The 25,844-nt window shown below is 37.3% G+C and overlaps 1 protein-coding gene across 3 annotated transcripts in view; it reads left to right on the top strand.

The window, feature by feature from the left end:
- The window catches only part of PRKG1 (protein kinase cGMP-dependent 1), a 772,110-nt gene that overhangs the window by 519,736 nt on the left and 226,530 nt on the right, over positions 1-25,844 (top strand). For all 3 annotated transcript variants that reach the window (XM_088144405.1, XM_088144404.1, XM_088144406.1), the window contains exon 4: positions 6,856-6,961. In XM_088144405.1, the coding sequence (XP_088000531.1) occupies positions 6,856-6,961 (106 nt within the window). The remainder of the gene's footprint in view (positions 1-6,855; positions 6,962-25,844) is intronic.

The raw sequence follows: 25,844 nt of genomic DNA, 5'->3' as shown, positions 1-25,844 counted from the left end.
AGGTTGAGAAACACTGGGTTAAACTATGTTTAAAATATCTTAATCATAATTTATACCCATGATTTGTTATAAACTTACTTACCTCAGCCATGGGTTCATACGATTTCTGAACCCATGGGCAGGAAAGGGGGAGTTTATTGAAGTTTATCCACCTTCTCCAGATGCCTCACATGGCTGCTTCAAAGGCTGTTGATCAGTTATCTACCAAATTGTTGTCTGTGTATTCACACACTCAAAGAGTGTGACTGTGGGAAAGCCCCCAGGCAGCCTCATTGAGCCCTTTTGAGGATATGGCTATTTTAATGCTTCTTCTGAACGATTTGCACAGCTCTTGTAATCATTACACATGATAGACTACAAGCTGATTTAATCTGTCTTTAATAAGTAAACCGTAGATGAGCTGTGATGGCATATGGTTGTGCAGAAAAGCAGAAGGCTTGTTTCGGGCAGAAAGCACGTTGGAAAGAATTCCCTGGGGTTTCTTGTGAATGACATGATAAAACAGATGTCAGCCCAGCAGGCATCATAGAGCAATGACCCTCTGAGATGCCTTTTATGATTGGGACAGAAAAGGAAGTAATATTTCAGACACTTTTGCTCATCGAGAAGGTATGAGTGACTGTGGGTTATCGCTTCTGCCTGCTTCCCCTTGGAGTATTTTGGAGATGGATAGTATCTTCACAGGCCTTGATAAGTGCACATGAATCATACTGCAGCAAGTAACATTTACTTTCTAAGCATTATATCTAACATATCTGTTAGATATAAGAGATATAAGTCTCATATCTAATAGTGATACCCTAATCACTCACTTTTATACATTTGTAAATTATAAATTTATAAATGCCCATTCTTGTTTAGGAATTCTAAAGTACGCTCAGCTGAAGATACTGTGGCAAGTTCACTCCCTATTTCTGCCTGGCCAGACAGAAAAAAAAAATCTTCCTAATTATTTTGAGTTATAAAATTGTAATAAAGACAATGTTGCCATGAAAACATTAAACATGTCTTCAGAGATCCATTGATCTGGAGGTGGGAAACAGCAAAAAAGAGTTAATATTCACTACCCTCTTCTCTCATCGCACTCAGGCCTATAGGAGCTTTTCTTGTTATTCCTATTAAAAAACACTCCTTTCATGTACCTGTTACTGTATTCATTAGCTTTTCTGTTGTAGTTTCAGAGTAAAGCATTACTAAGAATCTGATAATACTCACCTCTCTATTTTTATGTATATTTCTGTCTGGCCAAGTACAAGTAGAATATGCATTTTAAACTCAGAAGTCTTTATTATGGATACCCGTAGACGTAGTTATTGAGATGTTTCAAGGACTTTGCGGTAATGGTTCTAGTAATGGCCATTAAATACAAGAGCTGTTTCTTTAGGAGAAGAACCATCAATGATATGGAAATACAGTGGCACATTTCCTGGGGAGAATTAATAAATGGAAGGCAGTCTTCTACCCATTTCTTGTTCCCTCTGCATATGCTGTCCACCAGTCAACATATTTTCTTACCCAGAATCTAAGACAGATTTAGATTTAAAATCTAAATGCTTTAAAATCACTTCAAGGACAGAAAATTTAGAAATAGCCAGGGCACACATATGCTTTATCAATTTGTGGATTTATTTAAAGTTTAATTCATCAAATCACCATTTTTATGGCTGGATTGTCATTTTTGTATAGAAAAATGAACGTAATATATAAAGTTCTAGATTGCTAATTCTGGCCTGCAAATGCTCTTATTCACATTGTATTAAGACGCATGCTTTGGAAAAAATGTAATTTGTAACCTTACATTTTGTTTTTGATTCTGTTTTGTTGAAAAACCCAAACTAAAATTATCCCAAATTGTATGGGGATAATCTTCCAGTTGTGATGACCTCATAACTATGAAACTGTTAGGATGATGTGATATGTGATATGAAACATTTGGATTCATTTAGAGAATCAGGAAAAAAGAAATAGATAAAACACGACAAATTCTGTTAGCCAACTAAGAAGTGATTTCTTAAGCCAGCTTTAAACTCATGACAGCACACTTCCCCAATTCATTCTGTATTCATTTGGTCATCTTGCATGCCACTCAGAGCATTTGCTATGCAGCACCATGTATCTGGTGATGCATTCATTCAGGGCACTGAAAATCCCAGCTTGAAAAGATAAATGGCAATCAAAACATCTAATGCAGACAGCTTCCAAATTGCACATGAAATCATTTGAATATTTGGCTGTTTTTTTAAATCTCTGGTGCTATGTGTCTATTCATGTTTTTTTCTTTAAAAATTCCTTCCTCTGTCTGCCTTCCCCCCATTTCTGATGCATTAGGCAATTTTCTTGCAAGGAGCAAGATGATGATGATGAGGATGATGAGGATGAGGATGATGAGGATAAAAATAATATTCTTAAGAATAGGAAAGAGCATCCTAGTTTCCACTGTTATATTAAACATTGAAATATCTATATAGCATTCAGTTTCTGCTTTCATCACAATAACACCAATAACCAAATGGAGCATATGGAAATGACAGTGGCTCTTTGGATCTCACACAGAGCTTTTTGCAGTCCTTCTTTTCTGAGATCTTTTCTGCTGAAGATAAAATCTGGGATCTTCTGCATGCTGTTTTATGCCCTCTTACTAAAAGAAACTAAATAATTCCCTGGAGTTCTTATTCAATGGAATCACAAATGCTAATTCAGATATGCTCATGGTCTTTTTAACAAAACATGTGCAGAAGACTCCACAATTTGGTGGGGGAATTGTTCCAATTTGTTTAACTAGTAGTTGCTTTAATAGAAAAATAAGAATTGGGCATTCTTTCCTTCGTTTCTGTTTTAATGGATTGTTCATTTCTGATTTTACCTATATGCATTAACCTGCAAGTGAGCCCCATGAGATTCAATGAAATCATCCTCTCTATAGTTATGGATACAATTGCGTAGTAATAATATAACCTCATTCTGTCTATGGTTATTCAGAATTAAAGTCTGTTAAATTAAATGGAACTTTCTTTCCAATATGCATGCATAGGTTTGCTGCCTAAAGTTGCAATCCTATCTTCATTTATAAAAGAAGGAATAAATCCCATTAAATACACTGACTCTTACAATATGTTATATTCCACCAATATATCAGGCTACCACCCCTGTTGTTTTTTTTCTTAAAGTAAACGTCCTAGGCTTGGAAGATTTGTTTTGTTTTTCCTCATCCCTATATAAGGAGTTTAATTTGAGAAAGGAAGCAGCTGGAAGGGGGCTTTTAAAGTAGAGTGCCATGAGACTACTTTAGAGGAAATAAAAACAAGAGTCAGCTGGAACCCAAGCTCGAAAGTATGAAGCATAGTTTAATTCTGAATTCTTAATTCTAAACATGCTTGAGTTTGCCCTGCATATATCTAGGTTTTTCAGTCTTCTTCCCATGCAATTGAATTATTTCTTTGTTTGAGTTATATCTCACCTTTTGTTCAAGAATTCAAGATGGCACTTTGCCCCAACTCAACAACGATGTGAGTTAGATGTGGTTGAGAGAGAGTGACAGGCCCAAAGTCACCCAGCAGATTCTGTGGCTAAGGGTGGCCTAGAACCTGGGTTTCCCTGGTGCCTAACCAAATGGCACTCCAGGTCTATATTCAGTTTCTATCATGAATATTGTATACTTTGTAATTGAGGTTCTTTTAAATACAGTTGTCTTTGAACTCTCCTGTTCATATATAATATCTGTTATTTTTTTTAAAACAGCTTTTCTATTCTGTTTAAGCAAATGATATTGATTCCTGGTTTAGTCATCAGTTTCTAAGTGTTTCCCAACTTTGTCTACTTTAAATTTGTGTAGATTTGAACTTGACTTTGTCAGTGTTTCCCAACTTTGTCTACTTTAAATTTGTGTAGACTTGAACTTGACTTTGTCAGTGTTTCCCAACTTTGTCTACTTTAAATTTGTGTAGACTTGAACTTGACTTTGTCAGTGTTTCCCAACTTTGTCTACTTTAAATTTGTGTAGACTTGAACTTGACTTTGTCAGTGTTTCCCAACTTTGGCTACTTTAAATTTGTGTAGACTTGAACTTGACTTTGTCAGTGTTTCCCAACTTTGGCTACTTTAAATTGTGTATACTTGAACTTCCATGGCTGGCTGGGGAATTCTGGGAGTTGAAGTCCACACATCTTAAAATGGCCAAGGTTGGGAATCACTGTTCTAAGGCAAGGTAACTGGTGAAAATAGGCCTGAGCTTTTCCTGTTTAAAAAACTTCTTCTTAAATTCCTTCTTTCATTTCCATAAAGGTATCCCGCTGGAACACATACATTATTTCACATCAGTTGTAATTTATGCAATCTTGTAAGTACTTTTTTCAATGAAAGAAACATTATTCTACAACCAAATCCAAGGATATGCAAGCCTGTATTGATTTATTGTATTTTTAAAAAACACAACAGTATTATAAATTTCTGTGTTGTGCAATAGTATCTATTCATGAGATGTCATGTCAGAACAGCAAGTGGACGAATTATTATGCTAGTCTCTACTGACCTTCCCTGGAAATCTGGAAATTCAGAAGCAGAGGTAGAGACATCAGGGTCAGAGTGGATGTCCCTATTTTGCCTTTCTTTAAGTGAATGAGTAAGCATGTTCATTTTCCACTTTATACTTGCCTCTTGCATTGTGTGAAAAATGTTGCATCACTTTTCACTGAAAGTGATCCTTAGCTAAAGAGAGATTTGGAGCCAAGGTTGAAGTCCAATAGATTAAGGCTGCAATTTAACAGAAGGAAAGAAATTTTAAAAATTCACATATTCCCAGGATGAGTTCCACCTATTGGATTCAAGCATCAAGTCATAGTTCTTGGCGCTAAATTATATATCGCAGTAAAGATACAGCTATGGGAAAAATGGCTACAGTAATGTAGGGAGAGAGAGATTATATGTCCCTTCAATGCAGAATCTGTTTAATATGATTGTAGCAACACCAACTAATGGCTGTCTAGCCCCTGTTCGAATACTTCCAATGAAGAAGAGACCACCTTCACCTCCAGAAGCCCTCTGTTGATTGTTGGAAAGTTCTTACTGCAAAGAATTTTTTTTCATAATACTCAGTTGAAACCAGTTTCCCTGGAGTTTCCACCCATTAGTTTTACCCTTGTTTTCTGGAGGAGTAGAGAATAACTTTGTTCCATTTGGGGTGGGGGAAACAGCTTCTTAAAAATATTCATTGGAAGATTGCTATTACTGTATTTTTCCATCAATGAGACGCCCCCATGTACAAGACGACCCCCACTTTTCCAACCCAAAATTAAGAAATCAATATTTTAAAGATAGTGCAGAACACATTTTTATTTAGTAATTAGTTAACATTGACCTGATACACTCGGTGGGAGGAGGTCCAAACCGTCTCTCTGCAGCTCTATTTCCAGGCTCTTTTGCATAACTGATTACATTCAAGCACGAGTGAAACTGCCGATAGCTTGTCTCTGCAAACAGCCTTCCTCTAATTGGTTTGTTCAGCATCAGCTGACGTCAGTTACATCAGGCTCGTGATTGGAGGAAGTCTGTTTGGGAGACAAGCTATTTCACTCATGAATGGAGGCTAGCAATAGGAGGAAGCCTCTCTGCAGAAACAAAGTATGGGCAGTTTTGCAACCGCGCGATTCTCGGCTGACTTTCTTGAATAAGACGCCCTTCCATTTTTAGGGTAAGGATTTTAGAAAAAAAGTATCGTCTTATAGTCGGAAAAATACGGTATGTCTCCATTTAAACGTACCCAGCTTTTCATTCATTTCTGATTATATGTGATCTCCAGCCTAGTCATCCCCTTAGTGTACTTCTTTTCATGTACACCAGTTTGTCAAAGCCATTCTTAAAATGACATGTTTGGAACTACAAATGCATCTTGGCGAACAAGCTTCCTGAAATAACACATACAGGGAGTCCCTGGATTAAGAATGCCCAATTTATAGATGACCCATAATTAAGAACAGAGCCTATTGTAGCAAAATTCAAATTAAATACAGAATGATTTGAGTTAAATACACAATAATTCGAGTTCATTACATAGTATTACTTATACAGTATTATACAATCATACTGGTCCAGCTTACATACAAATTCGACTTAAGGACAGACCTTGGGAGCAGAACTCATTCTTAAACTGGGGACTCCCTGTATGATAGAAAATATATTTGATTACACAGTCTGAGTCCTTTTAGTAAGACAATTGAGCATGTGCTTAACTGCCTGACACTGAAAAGAGTTCATCTTTGGCTGATTCATCTCACTTGATAACCAAAGTGAGATGATCCAAATAATACATTTGGGATTGATTTGTTTTTGATTTCTAAATACTGAAGTACATGGACATCATCTTAGCTTGTTATGATCAGAACAATGAAGTCTAAGTCTGTTTTCTAAAATCCCAACCAACAACAGCTGACAACCTTGACAGTAAGTTAGGAAGATCTGAGGTGGAGAAAGTGTGGCTAGACTGCACATTCCCTCCATAGATTTTTGAACACCTGCAGATGTAAGAGGGTCCCTAAGAGGTTAATGTGAAGTGATTGATTGTGGATATTCATTAAGAAAATTATATTCCTGTCTTTCTTTCTTTTTTAAGACATGACTTCTTCAGAAAATTGCATCCAAATTTAGGATGAATTATTTAAATCAAATTATAATGATAAATGAATATATACAGACCATAATATTAATTGCCCAGTAGATTTTGTTCCTCTTTCCTTGATTTGAAAACAGATAACAAGCAAATAATAGTTTTCATGTTTTCTCATTTGTTCTGCAATTCACAAAGTCTTTCTTAAATAAAAATTTGCTAATTAAAATTCCCCTTGTCTTGTTATTTTTTTCCAGCTCTCGTAAATGTGAAACTTTGGGCTATTGATCGGCAATGTTTTCAAACAATAATGATGAGGACTGGCCTCATCAAGCATACAGAGTATATGGAATTTTTAAAAAGGTATGGCACTAGTTTATTTGTTTGTCTTTTGGAAGCACACTAAATTTACTGCCATTCTTGGGGAATTTTGTGTGTATATTTTTGTCTTGTTGGAGGGGGGGCTTGTGAATGCAGTGTAATGAGTAGTCATTTGTACTCATCATTTTTAATTTGCTGTTTTAAACACATGTGTGGCATAAGAGCTTGAAAATAGGGGGCAATGATTGAAGATCTCAGCCTCATTACTGTTTGCTTTTTCTCACAGTAACTATTCCTCTGTAAGGTTGTTAGTGGAAAAGCAAGGATAATCTGAGAATAAATATAGTAATCATAGAAAGAGCAGTTCTTACAGATCAGTTAGGTATCTCTTTTTTAAGAAAAGACTTATTGAAGAAAAAAGTCTTGTGTTTCTTTAAAAAGGTAATAAGGCCTAATTCTTTTTTAAAAGTAATATTTAATCATTTAAAATAATATATTTTAAAAGCTATGCTTCTGTATCTCTCAGATAAGGCATTACTGTTTCCTTTGGGCATCTACAAAATATAGGTTAAATGAGTTAGAAAAGAAAGGAGGTTTAATGATAAGTATATTTTTTTAATTTAAATTTAAGCCCTTGAAACAGATTCAAGTAATTCTGCTCTCCCTAATGCAGTGCAAAACTGCCAGAATGTTGATGTACATAATTATACAAGAATCAAGTATATTAACCTAAATCTTTTTGAATTAAAAGTTATTAAAGACCAGAAATGTAAGATCCATCATTCAAAAGAAAAACAATGCTACTAGAAAGCTTTAAGTAGTTAACAGGTCACTCATGTTGTCTGGGCAACAGAGTTGACATTGTTCTTCGTCCCTTATCTAGTGAGTCTGTTTCTGTTGCTGCAGTCATGGAAAGAAAACAACATTCTGAATGAAGATTTAATTTGCAGAAACCTTTCCCAAATGAATTAAAAAAAAATATTTTGCTTAATTTTGGAATTAGGAAAATGAGAAGACATTAATAATAAATACACATATAGCTCAGTTTCATTTATGGATAGATGTATCTCTGCATGAAAGAAGATTGATGAGTTATACTCGTCTGGAATTGTTAGGCGATACGTTCCATTGAAATCAGCATGTTGCACTCCATTTTTGTCTTAAACTATTTGATTGTACTGTGTTTGGGACTGCTGTTCAGTAGTGTTGGAAAAGGGGGTGATATTACATAGCACGGGTACAGCAATGTCTCTCTCATGGGCTGGGGACAAGAAGAATGCAGCGTCATAGGTAATTACCGAAAAACCATGTTGTCAGGGTAGGGTTCTGCCATGGTTAGGTACAAGTAGGGACTTGGCCCTTGAATAATATAATCTAGTTATGATTCTCCTAAAAATCTTGCTTAGTCTTTGAGCTGGTCTTTCATTCATCCAAACAATCAAGCAACATTTTAAGGCCTTTAAAAAGAGTTTGAATCTGTTGAGCAGATGGCTAGAAAACTATTATATTAAGCAATTTTGTAGCCTTTAAAAAAAAAAAACAACTTTATGGATTCTTGATGAGAGTACCAAAGTTTGGAAGAAAGCCAATTTGGGGGAAAAAGTCAATTTCTCAAGATGATAGTTTATCCTGATATAGATTGTCCAAATGCATTGAACCTGTTTATAATAAGAATATAATAATTTAGTTTCATATTACACTGAAAGTGTTATGAACAATGAAAAAGCTGCTAAAAAGAAAAAAAAAATCCCTGAATGTTGCTGCTAAGGGTAGCTATGTATCAAAAAGTCCTGTACTTTGGACTGTCCAGTCCATGTTGCAGAGCCATTAAACAATAATTGGATCAATGTACTGCAGGGATAGGCAGCAGAGATAGAGAGCATGGAATTACAAGAAACTTTGGCTCATATTTTTTGGTTATTTTGTTGAAAATGGGAAGCTGGCAGGGTGAAAGCAAAGCATCAACCTTAGGTAACATCTTTATTTTCAGAAATGTTTCTGAAACCAACTTAAGTCCCATAAATCTTATTCAGAAATAAATTACTGCTATCAGTATCTGGGCTGCAAAAATCCAGATGACTACTAGATGGAAGCAAAGAAGTTCCTTTCTGTCACCTAGTGGTCATCTTGATTCTGCAGTTCAAATCAGGTAGCTTTAAAAATAAGCAAGAAGACTACCTTCAGCCCACTGTTCTTCTGTCAAGAAAAAAGACACATTTTCTGGCATCCTTGGAGACTAGGAAGGGCCAGAAAGCAAACCTTAGCTGTTTGTTTCTGGCAAGTGGGTATTTTGTATCTGGCCATGCTTGCTGAAGTTGCCTCCTTTAAAGCCCTACAAAGCATCGGACCAGGCTATTTGTCCCCCATTGTTTCTGCCCACCCCACCAAATCTAGCAGGAAGGGCATGCTGTGGGTCCCTCCATCAAACAGTACCATCATGTTGGGCCCTGGAGTGATGCCTTCTCTGTAGTTGCACCTGCCCTGAGGAACAGCATCCCCCCAAAGACCTGTGGCCCCAACCCTTTTAGCTTTTCATAAGGTTCTGAAGATTGGCTGTTTTCCCAGGCTTCTGGGCCAAGGGGTTAGGTGAGCTCTGTTGGTGATGTGGCTTTTTTTGGGGGGGTTACTGTTTAATCAGGATGTCATGGGTTTATATTGTTCCGATGGTTTTAATCTTTGTACATCAGGGTCACAGCTGTGAGATGGGTGGCTCTATTAAATAAATTAAGTAAGTAAGTAAGTTATCATTTATGAATGGCAGCCATTTTCTGAAAGGGTCCCTAAAAGAGATTGCCTACCCTTGTTGATTTTTTCACAGATTCAGTCCTTGTTCTTTTTTTAAAACACACACACACATACGTACATACATGCAGTGTGTGTGTGTGTGTGTGTGTGTGTAATTTTTATTAAAGGTTTAAACAAGAAGATAAAAACTAACACAAACTAATATAAAGTAAGGAAGAAAAAGGAAAAAGAAAGAAATCAAAGAAAAAGCAAAAAGTGCAAGAAAAGAAAAAAGCTGAGGAAAAATAGAAAAGAAAAAAAAAGATTTAAAAAGTGGCTTCTGATATTCTTCACAGCAGTTATAAGTACAAATATATTTAACCTCGCTAAAAGTTCATCATATTACTCTTCTTTCTATAATCTATTCTGTTTAATCATCAAATCCATAAATCACAAGTTCATTTTTTTCATTTTTATGCAAAAAATCCATAAGAAGCTTCCAGGTCAAAGAAGTCAATTTATCCATACCAGCAAAATCTACCAACCTCACCAACCATTCCTTCATAGTGGGTAGTATTGAATATTTCCATCTCTGTGCATATAGTAATCTCCCGCAGTAATCATATATTGAAATAATCTTCCATGACTTTTTTCTAACTGTTTATCCATTAATCCTAAAAGTTCCAGCTTCAACTGAATATTGATCTTTCAAATCCTCTGTATCAAAGTATGTATTTGAATCCAAAATGTTTTAGCTTTTTTACATGTCTACCAAGTATGATAAAATGTCCCTTCATGCTGTTCACATTTCCAGCATACATTTGAAATGCCTTTATACATTCTAGATAATTTCTCTGGCATTATGTACTAACGATACCAAATTATAGAGCATGTTAGTATGATGAACTAGATGCTCATTAAGTCTAGTTTATGCACAGGTCATCATCTAATGAATGTTAGTTGCTGCTGCGCAGAACCTGGCAACATTATATGTTGTAGCAGGATTGATATCTGAAAGCAGCAAGGGAGGTGTAGAATTGTCCTGTGCATCCTGGGTATTTATGTAGTAATGATGAGATGAGGCTAGTATGAATGTCTCTGTAATACAGGCACTGGAGAAGCACATGCTCTGTTGTTTCTGTGTGTCCAGAGTCACAGGGTCACTGCCTCTCTGGGTAAGGGATCATTCTTATCGGCCTTCGGGGACAGCTGAGGGGAAGACATGATATCGTGCCAGAGTAAAGGCTCTGCAGTATTTATGTCATAGGGGAGGTAGAGTACTGTTGGATTCACTGGCAATAGAGGTTGGGGACCTGGCTAGATCCAATTGGTGCTCTGGGTCTGCTACACACTGTTTAAGAGTGCTTTGACCTGATCATATCCCATGCTAAGTAGAAGGCCTGGAGAAAAGCCCAAGGATGAGATTTTAGTTGCTACTGCCTGTTTCCATGTGGACTGAAAATTATCACTCATAGATAATGGAGCAAGGCTGAGGGGAAAAAAAAGAGAGCCTGAGACAATAGTTGAGTATGGTCACCCACACTCTAGCCTCCATTTTCATGAGGCCTGTTTCTAGTCTCAGGGTGGCATTTTGGGACTTGAAAGGCTAATCTTAGAAATTTGGATTGTGCAAGTTCTAATGGTCCATAATTGGAGAAGGGGCCCAGCTGGGCACAATAAGGAAGCTGAGCTATTAGCTTGGCTTCGAATAATTTGAGTGCTGCAAGGCCACCTCTTGTCTTAAGGAATTTAAGAATGGCAGATGAGTTCCTCTGTGCATTTTCAGCAACGTAGTCCCCATGGGCTTTCCTACTACTAGCAGAATGAAGGACTACCCCCAGGTATTTGAAGCAGGAGACCTGCTCAGTCTTGTGGCCATTTATGCTCCAGAAGTGGCTCTTGGGCCTTTTGGCAAATGCCATCAAATGCCATCATTCTGATAGAGTTCTAGCTGGTCTTCCTTGCAGTACTGTGTCAGTGCTCTCAATGCTCTTTTAAGGCCAATAGGTATTCTTGAGAGTATTGCAGCATCGTCTGCATAGAGTAGGACAGAGATGTGTCTTCCAGCACGTTTTGAGGAGCGAAAGTTCATGTTGTGGATATGGTCCACCATGGGCTGATACAGAAATTGAATAATAGTGGGGCCAATATGTAGCATTGTTTGACGCCTTTCTCAGTTTTAATGACAGTGGTGAAATGGCCCTGGGGGGTACATCTTACTTTGAGTGAGGTCCCTTCATGTGGCATACATATTATATGTAGTAGACATCGATCAGTCGAGGAGGCCTCAAGTTTTTCCCACAATGTAGCTCAGAATATGAAATCAAAAGCTTTTTTGAAGTCTATGAAAGCGGCATAGAGGGAGGTTATGTTGTGGGAGGAGTATTTTTCAATGAAATACTAGGTGAAATGGAGTACTAGGCACAGATCAGTGGTGGATCAGCCTTCCCTAAAGCCACCTTTCTCCTCTGCAAGTATGTTTTCTTGTTCTAGCCAGTCCTGGAATTTCCATTGTAGATGTCGTGTGTAGAGTTTGCTGATAGTGTTGAGGAGGCTGATCGGTCTACAATTAGCAAGCTCATCCTTTTTCTCTTACACACACACACACACACACACACACACACACACTTTTATATATATAAGGACAATGATCACAAGCCCCCAATCCATTTGGCTTGGCAGTAAGTTCTTCCTACTGGCCTTAGAAAGGGTTGGTAACAGTCCTCAGTATGTGTTTCTTAAGTGAAGACATTTAACTGGAGCAGGATTGGAAAATCATCACTGTCAAACTTGGACATAACATCTAGGGCCTTGGCATATGGAAGAAGGTCCTTAGAGACAATTATATAGTCAATAGCATTCATTCTGGAGCCAGATAGGTAGGTGAAATCAGCTGGATCGTCACTTTCAGGGCGCCATTTAAAATGTGGAGGTTTAACCTAAAGGTTGTTTGAGCCAGGCAGAGACCTGCAAAGTTTGATTTCCAATCTTTTGAGCAACGGGTGGGGAGGGATCTGTCGGCTTCAGGGTTGGAGAAAGACATTTGTGCTGTGTGTAGAGGGTATGGTCATTAGGTCCTGACCTAGCATTAAAGTCCCACCCCAGAACTACAAATGCATTTGAATTCAACAGTATAAGGTGAGCAACCTAAGTTTTCAGTCAGCCCATAATGCTCTGATCTGGGGTTTCTGCCTCATTGGGGGCATATAAACATTTATTATTATTGGGGGCATGGTGACTGAATTGGATTAACCCTGCCATGGCATATGACTTGAATAGGGGAGGGGCCTCGTTATGGCACATAGAGTACTGGAGACTAGGACCCCCAGGCCCCCTTTCACTCTTTCATGCTTTACCTCTGGTTCTGCCCTAATTGAGAATGCATGAAATCCATGCAGTAGCAGTTTCTCAGCAGTCCATGTTTCCTGAATCAATATGATGTCATGGTGGGAGAGGAAGTCAATAAAGCAAGGATCTCTGTTGGCTGCAGACCACCCAACCACATTCCAAATTAGAAAGGTGACCTTATGCTGGTCACTTGGATGTCAAGTGGTTGCACTGCAAGTCAGAAGCTACTGTAGATGGGTGATTTTTGCAGGGGAAGTAGTTCTGTATTAGTTGTGGGTTGAGATGGTTGTGGTTGTATCTCCCTCTGGGTGGCAGTGGGGGGAAGGGGGTTTACCATCAAGTTCCTGCTCTCCCTTCTCTGCCATCTGGTTGTCCATCAAGCCTTTCTTCTCGTGAGGGTGCAGGGGAGCTTGTAGTTCTGGCAAAGAGACCGGAAGAATCTGTGCAGCATGGGTAGCAAAATCTGGATCAGTGGCAAGCAGGGACCTCAATTCTTTAGCAGGGGAAGCATCCTTCGGCTTGTCCAGTGGAAGGAGAGGTGAGGGGAGCTGTTTCTCCTGAGAGCTGGGTTCCCACAGGGCCAGGAGAGGCTCCTCAGCTTTGGAAGCAGATGATGGTATACCTCCAGATTGGCTTTCTGTAATGCTTGGATGAGGTTTGTTTTGCTTGCAAGGCAGTTTCTTTTGGGTATCAACTTCTGGAGATTGCAGGGGCTCCTTGAGTATTGCTGGTGTGGAGCTCTCAGAGGAGTCACTGTCAGTATCACTTTCACTGTTATTGGTGAAGAAGTCAGAGTAGTGTGCTGACAGCTTTCTGCATGTCCAAGTCAAAGGAGAGATAGTGGTGTGTGATGGTTTAGAAGATGAGCTGCTCAATGAGGCAGATGTATTAAGTTGGTGCTGGGCTTCCATATCACTACCAGCTCTGGGACAGCATGTCAGAATTGTTGTTTTAATGTCTGCTAGTTTTTTTTCTCAGATTAATGAGTTCTGTGTTTATAGATTTAATTTCCTCCCTTGAAGTGTGCTTAGGCTCTCCGCTCTTGGCAGATTTACTATATTTGGAGCATACATTTTTGTGGCTCTTATCTGCAGGGTCATGACCATTTGTCACTTTCCCAGTGATGAGGTCACAGACCAACACGTTCTTAAAGACTCTGACAGTTTGGATGTAATGAGTCTGCTATAGGAATTTGCTCATTTGTGTGAGTCTGCTGGGGAGAGATGGTTGGTTGAAACTCAGGAGTATGTCTTTAACTTTTCTTGGACTGGGCACATAGTGAAAATCTTTCAGATCGGTTGTTTCTTTCTTCCCTGAACAAATTGAGTTAAACTTCTCTTTATTGGAGGATCTATGGCATGTCAAGTTTAGGAATGGATGGATCAATCTGTTTCTATCTTTTTCAGTTCCACATGCATTCATTCATAAGACATACTCAATGTCTTATGTTTTCATAAGACTTCCAGCCTGTTTTACATCAATGTCTGAATTAGCAAATGCATGAAAGTTTTCAGTGAACAATACCCAGTTGTGTTTTTTCGCTGAGAGAAAAGCATGAAATATTTCCTTTCCCCTTTACTCCCCATGTCCTCCAAATCTACTTCAGTGGGTACACATTAGTCATCTCAAGCAGAAGGGGAGTAGAGGACTTGCAGGGAGGAAGAAAGCAGAGAGAGAATCTATTTTATGAGTTCAAGTCTGTTTGCCTAATATTTTATTATTTTATTATTTTGTAACAGGTTGTTATTCAAAATGGATATTGGTTCACATTTTGTCTAAGAGAAATGTGCTATCCTAAAATATGTATTTAAATAGAGTCCTTGCTATATTTATTGAGCTGAAATCACAGTTGCAAAATCTGGAAAAAGCATGAAAAAGAAAGGATGATTGTCTTCTGATTATTTCCAGAAGTATGAATTGAGTTACTTTGCTTTAAAAACGTGAACAGAATTGTCAACCATCCTATTTGGATGAAGACATGACAGTTTTCTCCAACCTAATATTCTTCAGATATTTTATACTACAATCTGCATTATCTTATGATGGCTTTCAATTAAGGGAATTTTAGTCCAATAAATTTGAAGAACTCTAGGCTGGGTCAACTGTACAATGTTAGACATTGAGAATAATGATGGTGACTGTTCAGCTAAAAATAAAATAAAATAAAATAAAATAAAATAAAATAAAATAAAATAAAATAAAATAAAATAAATAAAATGGTGCTCACCAGCCAGGAACAGTGCTCAACACCATTTTTTTCTGTTTCTATTCATCTAGACCTGCTTTCCAGATAATAATTCCCAAAATTCCAGGTAATATACCCATCAAACCTTAGCATAAACTAAACATTATTAATTAATTGTGTTTCTCTATGGTTTCAGACTATAGCTTTCTCCATTCCTACATAAAGATACAAGAGATTGAATTTAAGGTTTCAGGACACTCTATCATTGAATAACCACCCTTAATCATCATATTATTTTGACTTTCAGTGAAGCATTGTATATAAATTATTAAAGTTATATAAGAGTTTATAAAGAAAAACAAAATTAAAAAATGCTTAAAAATATTATTTTAAGTCAATGTATTTTATTGTTGTAGGGTATGATAAGAGAATCCTGAAAACCTGCTGGAGTTTCCCTCTGCCCCATCTTATACCAAGCAGAATCAAAGCACGGTTATTTTGAGTCTCTTTCCAATCCTTTTCCAGATCTGAGTTGTTGTTTACTTTCTCCTAATGGCTCTTGCATAACTTTGCCTAGACCAGGGTTGTCAACCTCAGCTACTTTAAGATGGGTGGACTTCAGCTCCCAGAATTCCCCAGCCAGCCATGCTTGGACTAGTCTTGACAGTTTTTAATATTTCTTAAGCAGTTTTTTAAAGGTACATGAATCTTCTGTCTGTGGTTTTGGATCTAAAATGGCTTTTTCTCATATATACATTTTCACTTAAGCATAGATATACATAGGCTTTCTGTGTTTGCTCTTAGGTGTTAGCATTCTCCACCCTGGGGTCAAGAAAGGGCTTAGTTTTGCGTGTTACAGTACTAGAAGCTTCATGAGTAAAAACAGTGCAACCTAAGCGTGAAGTTAAAATGAAAGGATTTATTTCATCATGTACACAGGCAAATTTTCAAGTCAAAGTTTTGGGTAACAGTGTCAGGATTGCCCTACATAGATAATTATCTTTACTGGAAAAAGGTCCCACTTGAAGTGAACACAAGTTTTATTAGAATAGTGGGGCCATTTCCTGATTCATTCTCTTTTCGCTTAGCGTACTATTTTTTAAGTGCGGTTGGAAGTCAGTTCCTATGAAGATTATTTGGGAAACAGATTTTATTTGTAAAGAATTCAAAGTAATAGTTGTTCATTAAAAATGAAGTGAATGCGCCAGAGTTTCATCACACTGTCAATTTTATACTGCTCATTTGAATGTTTTATTTTCTTGGTCAGGTGGGATATGTGCGTGTCTATATTCACATACAAACAGACAGTCTGGATATATGTTATTTATTTAATATGCAAATATCAGGTAGGTTAACACTAAATGATTACTAATAAAATAGGTAAAGTCATTTATGGCATCTTCTTACATACAGGAAACACTTAATGAGGACTGAATTTTTCTTAGGGATTTTCTTTGAAGTATCTCTTGTGGTGCTAATGTGCCCCAAGCAAAAAAGGAAGTCAGGTTTGTTTATTTCTTTTCTGACAGATTTAAAAAGTGAATAAATGATTTTACTCATTTAAATATTGGAAGTTTTCCTTTTCTTAACAAGCCCATAGCAATTTATATACTTTAGGCCTACTTATAGGTAGTAAAGTGATTTTAAATTGTAGATTCACTATATTCAATATTTTGATTAGTAGTGGTTCTGCTGAATCTGTTCTCTCATCAAAAAGTTCAGGGACCTCTAGGCAGCTAATGCAAATAAGATTTACTGCAGAAGAATCCATGCATAGTAATAAGATTATACCAAAAGCTAAATATAATGCAATGTGAAAATCTGTTAAATGCAGATTTAAGCAAAGAAGTAAATGATCTACCCTTGGTGACTAGCAAAATAATGTGGTAAAAACTACATCTAAGGTATTATGGATGATGGGAAAGAATAAAAGGATTAAAGGGATTCCGTCTGTTCTACAAAAAATATCTGTGTCAATAGACTTCAGTTGTCATTTAGCTGCTTCCGACTCTTTGTGACTTCATTGACATCATCTCTCCAGTCACCCAGCCAGCTTTCATGCCTAAGGGAGAACTGGAATTCATAGACTATTGGTTTCTAAAAACCAATACCAAAACCATTTAATGGCTACAGTCACTATCCCTGTGAATTTTGAGCCTAGGAAGATAAAGTCTATTAATAACTCAGCTTTTCTAATATCTATTGGCATTGCCTGTTGACATAACCTTAGGGTTTTTTTCTTCTTTTTCTTTTTTTCAGTTTTGAGCAGCTGACTGGCTTTTGTACTCTCTTCTTTCAGTTTCAGTGAGAGATTACTTAAGCACTGCTCACTTCTAGCCATCAAAATGGCAACATAAACATATTATCATAATCATAAATTATTATTATTATTGAAAATTCCATGTAACCCATATGTTAGACCTATCTCTGATTTTCTTCCAACAATTGGAATTTCTATTTCTGTATCTTCTAACCCTAGTACTGTATACACTATTTCCACTTTTATGCATTTTAATGAATTTTTAAGATTTATTGATATATTTATTTCCCCTCCAATCAGTCCTGATCCTGAGTCTTACATACCCTATCTTTATAGATGGGGTTTAAAATATAGAATATCCATAATAATTGATATAGTAAACCACATAATACAACACAATTTAGTGCCAGAGATAAATATAATAACTCTACTTCTCTTTGCCTCTTAAACTACAAGAGCTCATTTCCTTCCTTACGGCTTTCTGAAAATAACAGGATTTGAGGCCTCCCACAGAGTAGGGATCGTTTCCCACAGAGTAGGGAATGCTGTCCCAAGGAAGGAGATGGGGGGCAGCAGCTGAAAAACCTCACTTCCAAGCCTCAAGTCCCTGAGATGTTCTCTGATTGTTCTTTGCAGAAGACTTACTGAACTCTCTCACCCAGAACTGGTTGCAAGTCATCCCAATAGAAATCCACCCTCATTTATTTCATGTTCACCTCCTAAATGTACATTGTTCCTAAAGCAGAGGTACAGTAAGGAAAACACCTTTCTGGGTTGATGTTGTTTTTTGTTTAGATTTTTTTTATCCGAGCTTTATTATTTTCATACATAACTCAAAGTAGCAAACATACTAATACTCCTTCCTCCTCCTATTTTCCTCACAACGACAACCCTGTGAGGCAAGTTGGGCTGAGAGAGAGGAACTGGCCCAAAGTCACCCAACCAGCTTTCATGCCTAAGGTGGGACTAGAACTCACCGTCTCCTGGTTTCTAGCCTGGTGCCTTCACCACTAGGCCAAACTGGCTCTTTTGCCAAGCTGATGGAATTTTTTTGGGGGGGGGGCTCTTTTCATGTGCGCCACCCCAAGACTGCAAGTGGTATTGTAGAAATGCTGGCATGTCTCCATAGGCAGAAAAGTCTTTTCTGCATGAGGTAAGCCTCACTGTTTCTCTGGTCTTACTACCAGGCCAATCATTTTGATTTCTTTGCTGGCTGTTCAAGAGAGCCCTTACATGCTTCCTTGTTTTATGAAGGTTGAATTATCTTTTTTATGCACAGCACGGAACAGGCTAGTTTAGCAGATGGTAGAATGCTATGTTGTTATCTTAGTAAGGATTGAAATCAAATTTTACTGCTCTCCCATCTATGATTCAATAGGATGATCTACAAAGCTCTTGAAACATGGATTTCTCAAAACTACATATACATTCTCTTTCAAAACTGTTCCACAGCTGAACAGGATTGTACAATTTCTTCCTATAGCGGCATTATGTGCCTATAGCTGTTAATTATAGTGAGCTAATTATAGTTTCTGCATCAGCTGTTTTTAGCACTGTTATCTGCTAGTTCTTGCCTATGGTGCCTTTTAGCAATGTAAAGTTTCATGTTTCTGTGTATCTCCACAGACCTGCCTAAAAGCTATAAAAAGAAAAAAAAACACAATGTCTTGTTCAAAACACGTGCGTGCACACACACGCTCATGCTTCTAACACTATGAGTTGTAATTTCAACCTGTGCATCAGCAACAGATAATTCACGAAAGTCAAATGTTCTTATGTTCTGTAATATACATCTGTGGATTCATTCAGAATTTTAGTGAAATGATGAATTTATATGTCTATTATGATCAGTTAGCTGTATAGAACTGTACAGTAGTGTTTAAAAATGAAACACAGACTGTGCAAGAGAGGCCACAGGTGGTAGCTAGTAATTAGCCATCTGTGGATGTTAAGGATTTTACAATATTTGACTAGTGTCCTTATCAGTACAGTCAAGAGATTTCTTACCAAGATAAGGTTCAATTGCCAGAAATATTCCTCTGATATCCAATTCAATTCAGTTCAATTTATTATGGTTGTAGATCAGTACAAGCAGAGTGCTCTGTGAATATATATAAATCTATCTTAATAGATAATAAATGAAATAAAATGAATTGAATTGAATTGAATTATGCCTCTGGTAGAAAATGTAGTGTCTGTACATTTAAAAAATGTACACGTTTTCACCAATTTATCCCTTTAAATTCTAACAGAGAGAAGGAAACAATACTTTGTCAGCAAAAAGCAACTGCTCTTCATTTAGGTAAACACAATTGTTTCATAACTTAGTGGTTTTTGAATTTTTATTAAGACTGACAGTTCATTGGGGCTGTACATGTTCATATGAGAAAACTAGACTTATATAGGAAAGACTGAATGTTGATCACAGTATTTAAAGACCAGGCAATTCATGTCTTTCCCCCAAAACAATTCAATAATGTCTGAAATAACAGTTGGATATGTATTTACAGATCTTTAGATTATATATCTACAATTCTGAAATTTCTAGCTAAATATTATAGAAATATTCATACTGGCTCTGAATGTTTGTTTCATTCAAGTTGTGATGATGATGGTATAAGACCAAACCAACAAATATTAAAACATATAGAACAGTTAAAATGTATCTATAAACATTATATGAAAGCTAAAAGAAAACCGGTGAGGAAGACACCATTCAATTCCTATAATGTAAAGCCGTAGATAAAAAATTCACCACTGCTCTTGATACATTTAAAAATTGGTCATTTAAGAGGAAAGCAGTGATCTTACTGTGAGGGAAATTAAAATTTCTAATAACTGGAGTTATGAATTGTGATTGCTATTGCATATACAGTGGACGCTTTAAGAGAATGAGGAATACAGATTCAACCTCTGTATTACAACATACACAAATATGATTTTCATATGGAAGGTTGAAATATCTTCCAGTTGTCACTCTGGTGGATAACACATCAATTCAGGCCAGAGAAAGAACCCTCTGGGGGAGCCTTCATGATCTTGAAAAATAGTTAGGGAGAGTCCAGGAGGACAGAGCAATTCTGCTATAATAGAGATGGGAGATTTGGATCTTATCTGATTAAATAACTAAGTCGCATACCCTCTGCTTGAATTCTGCTAAGGTTTTTTTGAAGCGTAATGTCAGTAAGCCTTCTACTAACATACCACAATGTATCAAATCTCGGTCAATATTTGAAAGGCTTTGTCCTGGTGACAAGTGCTGTTACTCCCACGTATACTCTCCCAATGTTTAGCATCTAGATATATGTTTATTTAATAATTATATTTATATTCTGCCATAATCAAAAGACTGACTTCTGGTGGTTTGACAGTAAGTACTGTTCTAATGGACCACAGTAAGTAGAAGATATGAGGCAGTCAGGAAATGTACTCAAATGTGTTTGTTAAGATCCATCAGATTACTCTTGTTGAGATCACATCTAAAATGAAAAGGTTACATAATATTTTAGTATTAGTTAGCATATTATTAAAAACCAGATTTTATGGGGAGAAAATGATGGCAACATAACTTAGGATCAAGGAAAGAAGGTGTCAACATTTAAAAAAAAAAACTTGAAATTGCTGCAAACAAAAGCCTCATTAAGTCTATAGTTTGCATACAGCGCTTGGGTATTTCCTACTATTTCTTCATATAAGCAACAAAATTCCTATTATTATTAAACTTGGACAACTGATTAGTTAACAAATCAAGCTATGATTGTTTGATCCTGGTTTATTTTAACAAGCCACAGTTAAAAAAACCAAAGACATAATAGAGACCTGTGATTATTTCGGAAGTGAAAACTTTTGATCTCTTCTGCTTGTGAAAGAGAAGATGGGAAAAAGAAGTATCAGATTTTCAAGCTTGTATAGCCCTTTCTTTATGACTTGTCATTATTTATGAAACTGGGTCAATAGATGGAGATTTAGGGATGCTTGAGAAACAATATCTACCATATACCCTTCTTCCCATATAGCAGCAGTCAAGGCACATTTCACTTCCTTTCCCCAGTGGAAGAAACTGATGGACTAAAAGAGTTTCATTTAAAACTTCTTTGCTTGTAAGAACATGAACTCTAATTCTTTAGTTTCAATTCTCTATTTCTCTTCTGTTCTTTTTCAAAGTTAGGAAGTTGGAAGTCTTATTTTGTTTTGTTTGTTTTCCTCCTCCATGACTTTGAAAAGCTCATGAAAAATACCCAGGTATAAATGATGATTTATGAAACTGAAACATCTTTTAAAGACAGAATTCTGATAATGCCAATAATGCTTTCTGTCATCTGCAGAAGCAACCTCCTTTGGAAGAAAGAATAATTAGGTTGAGTAGGTGACCATCAGATGGACAGATGAAAGAGTACAAAGCTTCTCTGACAATATATTGACTCAATTAGGCAGCAATTTTCTGCAAATCATGTTGGTCAGCTCTGTCTTCAGATGTCAGAGTAGCTGTCCCAAACTATAAACAAGAAATATGGAATCATTGTTCTTGTTTCCAAATACTTCAATATTTACTCTTATGTTTTCCACTTCTTTGTATGAAAACAATTTAATGATATTGTATTTGATTTTGATGTCCAAATTATTTGCTGTAATTTTCAAGCTAATATCCTCCATTTTTCTTTAATGTTGTCATATTATATATACACCATTTAGTCTTTCAACTTTGGACATGAAAATATGTATGTCAATCTGCTGTATATATCTGTATTTATTTTAAGTTTGATACTGAATATGGTTGGTGATTCAGTGCTGGGCTCTGTGGGGTTAGTGGTTTATTGTAGGTTGAGATGGTGTTTGGAAGTTCAGTTCGGTTCCAGCTGGAGATTTTCCATCTTGATGGGGTAGCACTCTCTTGGACAGAGGTGGTGTGCAATTGGGGGGCCTCCTGGAGTCATGGCTTTTGCTCAAAGAGCAGGTGGCAGCTATGGCTGTGTGTGTGTGTGCGTGTGTGCAAAAATCAGTCTTATGCATGAATTGCACCTGTTCCTGGACCAGGAGGTTCTGTTCACAGTCGCTCATGCCTTAGTCACTTACTGATTGGACTACTCCAATGTGCTCTACAAGGGGCTGGTTTTGAAGAACACTCAGAAGTTTCATCTGGTTCAGAATACATCAGTATGTGCTGTTTTGGGTGCACCAAGATTCGCCTGGTTGGTGTGCGAGCTGCACTTGCTCCCAGTATGTTTCCAGGTGCAATTCAAGGTGCAAGTTATCACCTTTGAAGCGCTGCATGGCTCAGGGCCAGGTTATTTATGGACCACTTCTTCCTGAGGGTTCCATTGGGGGGGGGGGAGTAGGTCCCAAGTCCTCTCTCTTATTGTCATATAGTGAGACTTAAGAGACTTCTGTATCACAGCACCTCCCTTACGGAAAAGGCTCCCCCTGAGATCCAAGAAGTCCTGACCCTCTTGGCCTTCCAAAAAGCTGTGAATACCTGGCTCTTCTCCCAAGTGCTCTACTGAGCCCAATATAGGTGTCGTTGTATTGGCAGTGCATGGCAATAGCATGTCTCAGTTGATATATTATGCTTCTGCTTTATGCATCTTTTAACATTTTTTTTATAGTTAATTGTGAGCCATATTTAAGATGGGTAGCTATGTAAACTATGTGGCTTGAGGCTGAAATCTTTGTATTATTGAGTAACTTTATTGCTTTTTTATAATTGAAATGAAGAGCATTTTTAGTTAGGTAACATAAAAACATTCTCAGACAATAGACAAGCATAGTCTGAGTTGCTTGCTGTGCCTGCTTTAGAGAATGGTAAATCTGGTTTAGTAACACACCTATCATGCTTAGTGCTGGACCAACCATTCAGTTTCAATTTTCTGATTTTTCAGTCTTAACTTCTCCCCCATTTATTCAACAGCCTGTTTTTTTTTTTAAATAAAATCTACATGAACATTCCTTAATTTGACCCATTTTCTTCACCCATTTTTTCTAATTTCATTTCTATGTATAATTTCTACAAAATTGAGAAAGATGAACATGTTGAAGGATGATTGAATTCCAGTTTGCATGTAACTTCAGGAAATGTTATTTGAGTAAGAGTCTATTCAGATGTGAGGCACACCAATTTCTCCATATCCCTATTCATTCTTGTATACCTTTACTTTTTCATTAAACAAACTGGTAGATAACAATCTTTCTTATTTCAGTGTCTCTTTCAAACCTTTTACATGATTCAAATAGAGCCTGGTGCTTTCAAATGGTGGTCTGGTAGACTGTGAAGAGGGACTTCAGGAACAGTATAGCATGATGATGATTTTAATCTGCTGTTTATTAGCACTAGCATATTCCAGCTACTTAGGTGTTCTTATATGGTTACTGAATCATGCTCACTCCAAAATATTTCCATTTTAAAACAAGCAATGAACTTCTTTGCCTAAGCAAATCCTCTTAATTTTTAAATTAAGACATAATTTATATTGTTAGACAGAATAATGTGATGGTTATCAGAGTGAAAATACAACAGTATTAGAATAAATGAGTAAGCTTCTTTTGTATGGTTTACTTCAGAAAAAAATAAGTCTTTGGAGGTATTATAGCTTTATTTTAGTTAGTAATATTTTAAGAACTAAGTATCTGGCTGCTTTTAATGGAATTGTTTGGAATTTAAACTGACAGTGGAAGAGATGGAAGAGATCCTTCCTTAAGACATGGTTGTTTAACGAAGATTACTGCAGATGAAGTTCATCAGTGAAGCATTCCTTTGTAACTGTTGGATTGAAATAGTGAATGAGCAAGCCATACGTTGTTTTCTAATGATCATTCTTTATTCTACCATCCTTTATAGCAACCCTGTGCATAATTGCTGATGTCCTTCCCTTTTTTCACTCTACTCCCCATTCTGTCTAATACTGGCCAGTTTTATAACATGTATTTATTGAGTACAATAGGCTGGAAGGATAGATGATAAATAACACAGACATGCAAACTGAACCCAAATGATGAACCAACCTTTTATTATAATTATGACATGTGGGGGCTGTTTGTTGTTTTATGTTTTATCTTACCTGTGAAGGTTCTTTGTTTTCCAAGGACTTGTCAGGCCCAGCCCAAAAACAACAGGGAAACAGTGCAGCCAAGTTCAGTTCTTTTATTGCTTACACCATATAGACAGAATCTTGCCAGACTAAATCTGTACTACTCTAGCCTAGTGGACATACCCTGGGAGATTCTAGGGAGTGGCTATCCTAAGTCTCTTCCTCTTCCCAGGTCCTGCTCTGGACTGTGCTGCCTCCTGTCTCCCCACCCCCACCCCCAGAATGTGCTCCCTCCTTCTGGAGAACCTGGTGCTCTATTGCATTCCATCACATCACCTCCCCCTTCGTAGATACATTCCACCACAGGACTGGACACACCACACAGCATAGAAGATAACTGTACGCAATGCTTTATTGTAACACATACCTTTCCTGTTGCCCTGCATTCACTCTACGCTCCTTGGCTTTGCAAGTTGATGTAGCCACATAAATAAGTCTTTGATGGCTAGTCCTTGTAGCCATCAAATAAAAAGCCACCAAATAAAAGTTGTAAAGTTTGTAAAGTGGCATGCAACCTTTGCCTCCCTCCAAAAGTTCTTGTGCTTGTTGGGATTAGGTGCTGTTTCAGTGTGGTTGCTCCTCTTCTGGTTGCTACCAAGCTCCAGGCCAAGCTGTAAGCAAAGCTCCAGGCAGGAATCATACCACAATGGACTACTTACCATACCAGTCTTGGCAATTGACTGATAGCTCTCTTGCTTGCCTGTAATATTCATACATTCCAGACATCGCTTCCCACTTCCTAGTCTGCTTGTCGCCTTCTTTTTCTCCTATACGCCCACACATTTGTAGGCTAAGGGCCTAGGTGGGCTGAGGCTGCCTCTGGATGTCAGCATGTCCCTGAAAACACCAGAGTGTGGCTCAGTTAGCCAGACACCTGGAACACTGGCGTGGATGCTTGTGAGTAAACTGTGAGTGGGGAATGAATGAATGAATGAATGAATGAATGAATGAATGAATGAATGGAGCCAGCCCATCTCCCCTCAAGTTTCTGGGGTTGTAAACTTTTACTACCCTTTGGGAGAAGGAATGAGCTGGGGAAGTAGGGATGGGAAGCATTTCTGCCTGGCTGCAACTGCTTTTTCCAAGTGCAGGCAGCAACCCCAGCTTCATTCCCTCACAGTCATCTTATAAAACATTAGTTTTAATTTAATTCTTTATTTATATTAAATAGAATAAATAATACATTTTTAAATTTCTTCTCTGAAGTGCTACATTAGTTGACTAGAACTGGATTTGGTGCCCCTTAACAAATTTATGGATTAGCAAGAGTTTTTGCACACAGGCTAAACTGAAACTAAATATTTCAGGAAACTCAAATTCCTGTAT

This window comes from Python bivittatus, unplaced genomic scaffold, assembly GCF_059951505.1.
Source record: "Python bivittatus isolate LINGU-HERP-01145 unplaced genomic scaffold, Pbiv_v1 ctg000400_np1212, whole genome shotgun sequence".
NCBI classification, from domain to species: domain Eukaryota; kingdom Metazoa; phylum Chordata; class Lepidosauria; order Squamata; family Pythonidae; genus Python; species Python bivittatus.
The sequence above is the reverse complement of the archived record's forward strand: the minus strand, read 5'-3'. Positions and strand labels throughout refer to the sequence as shown.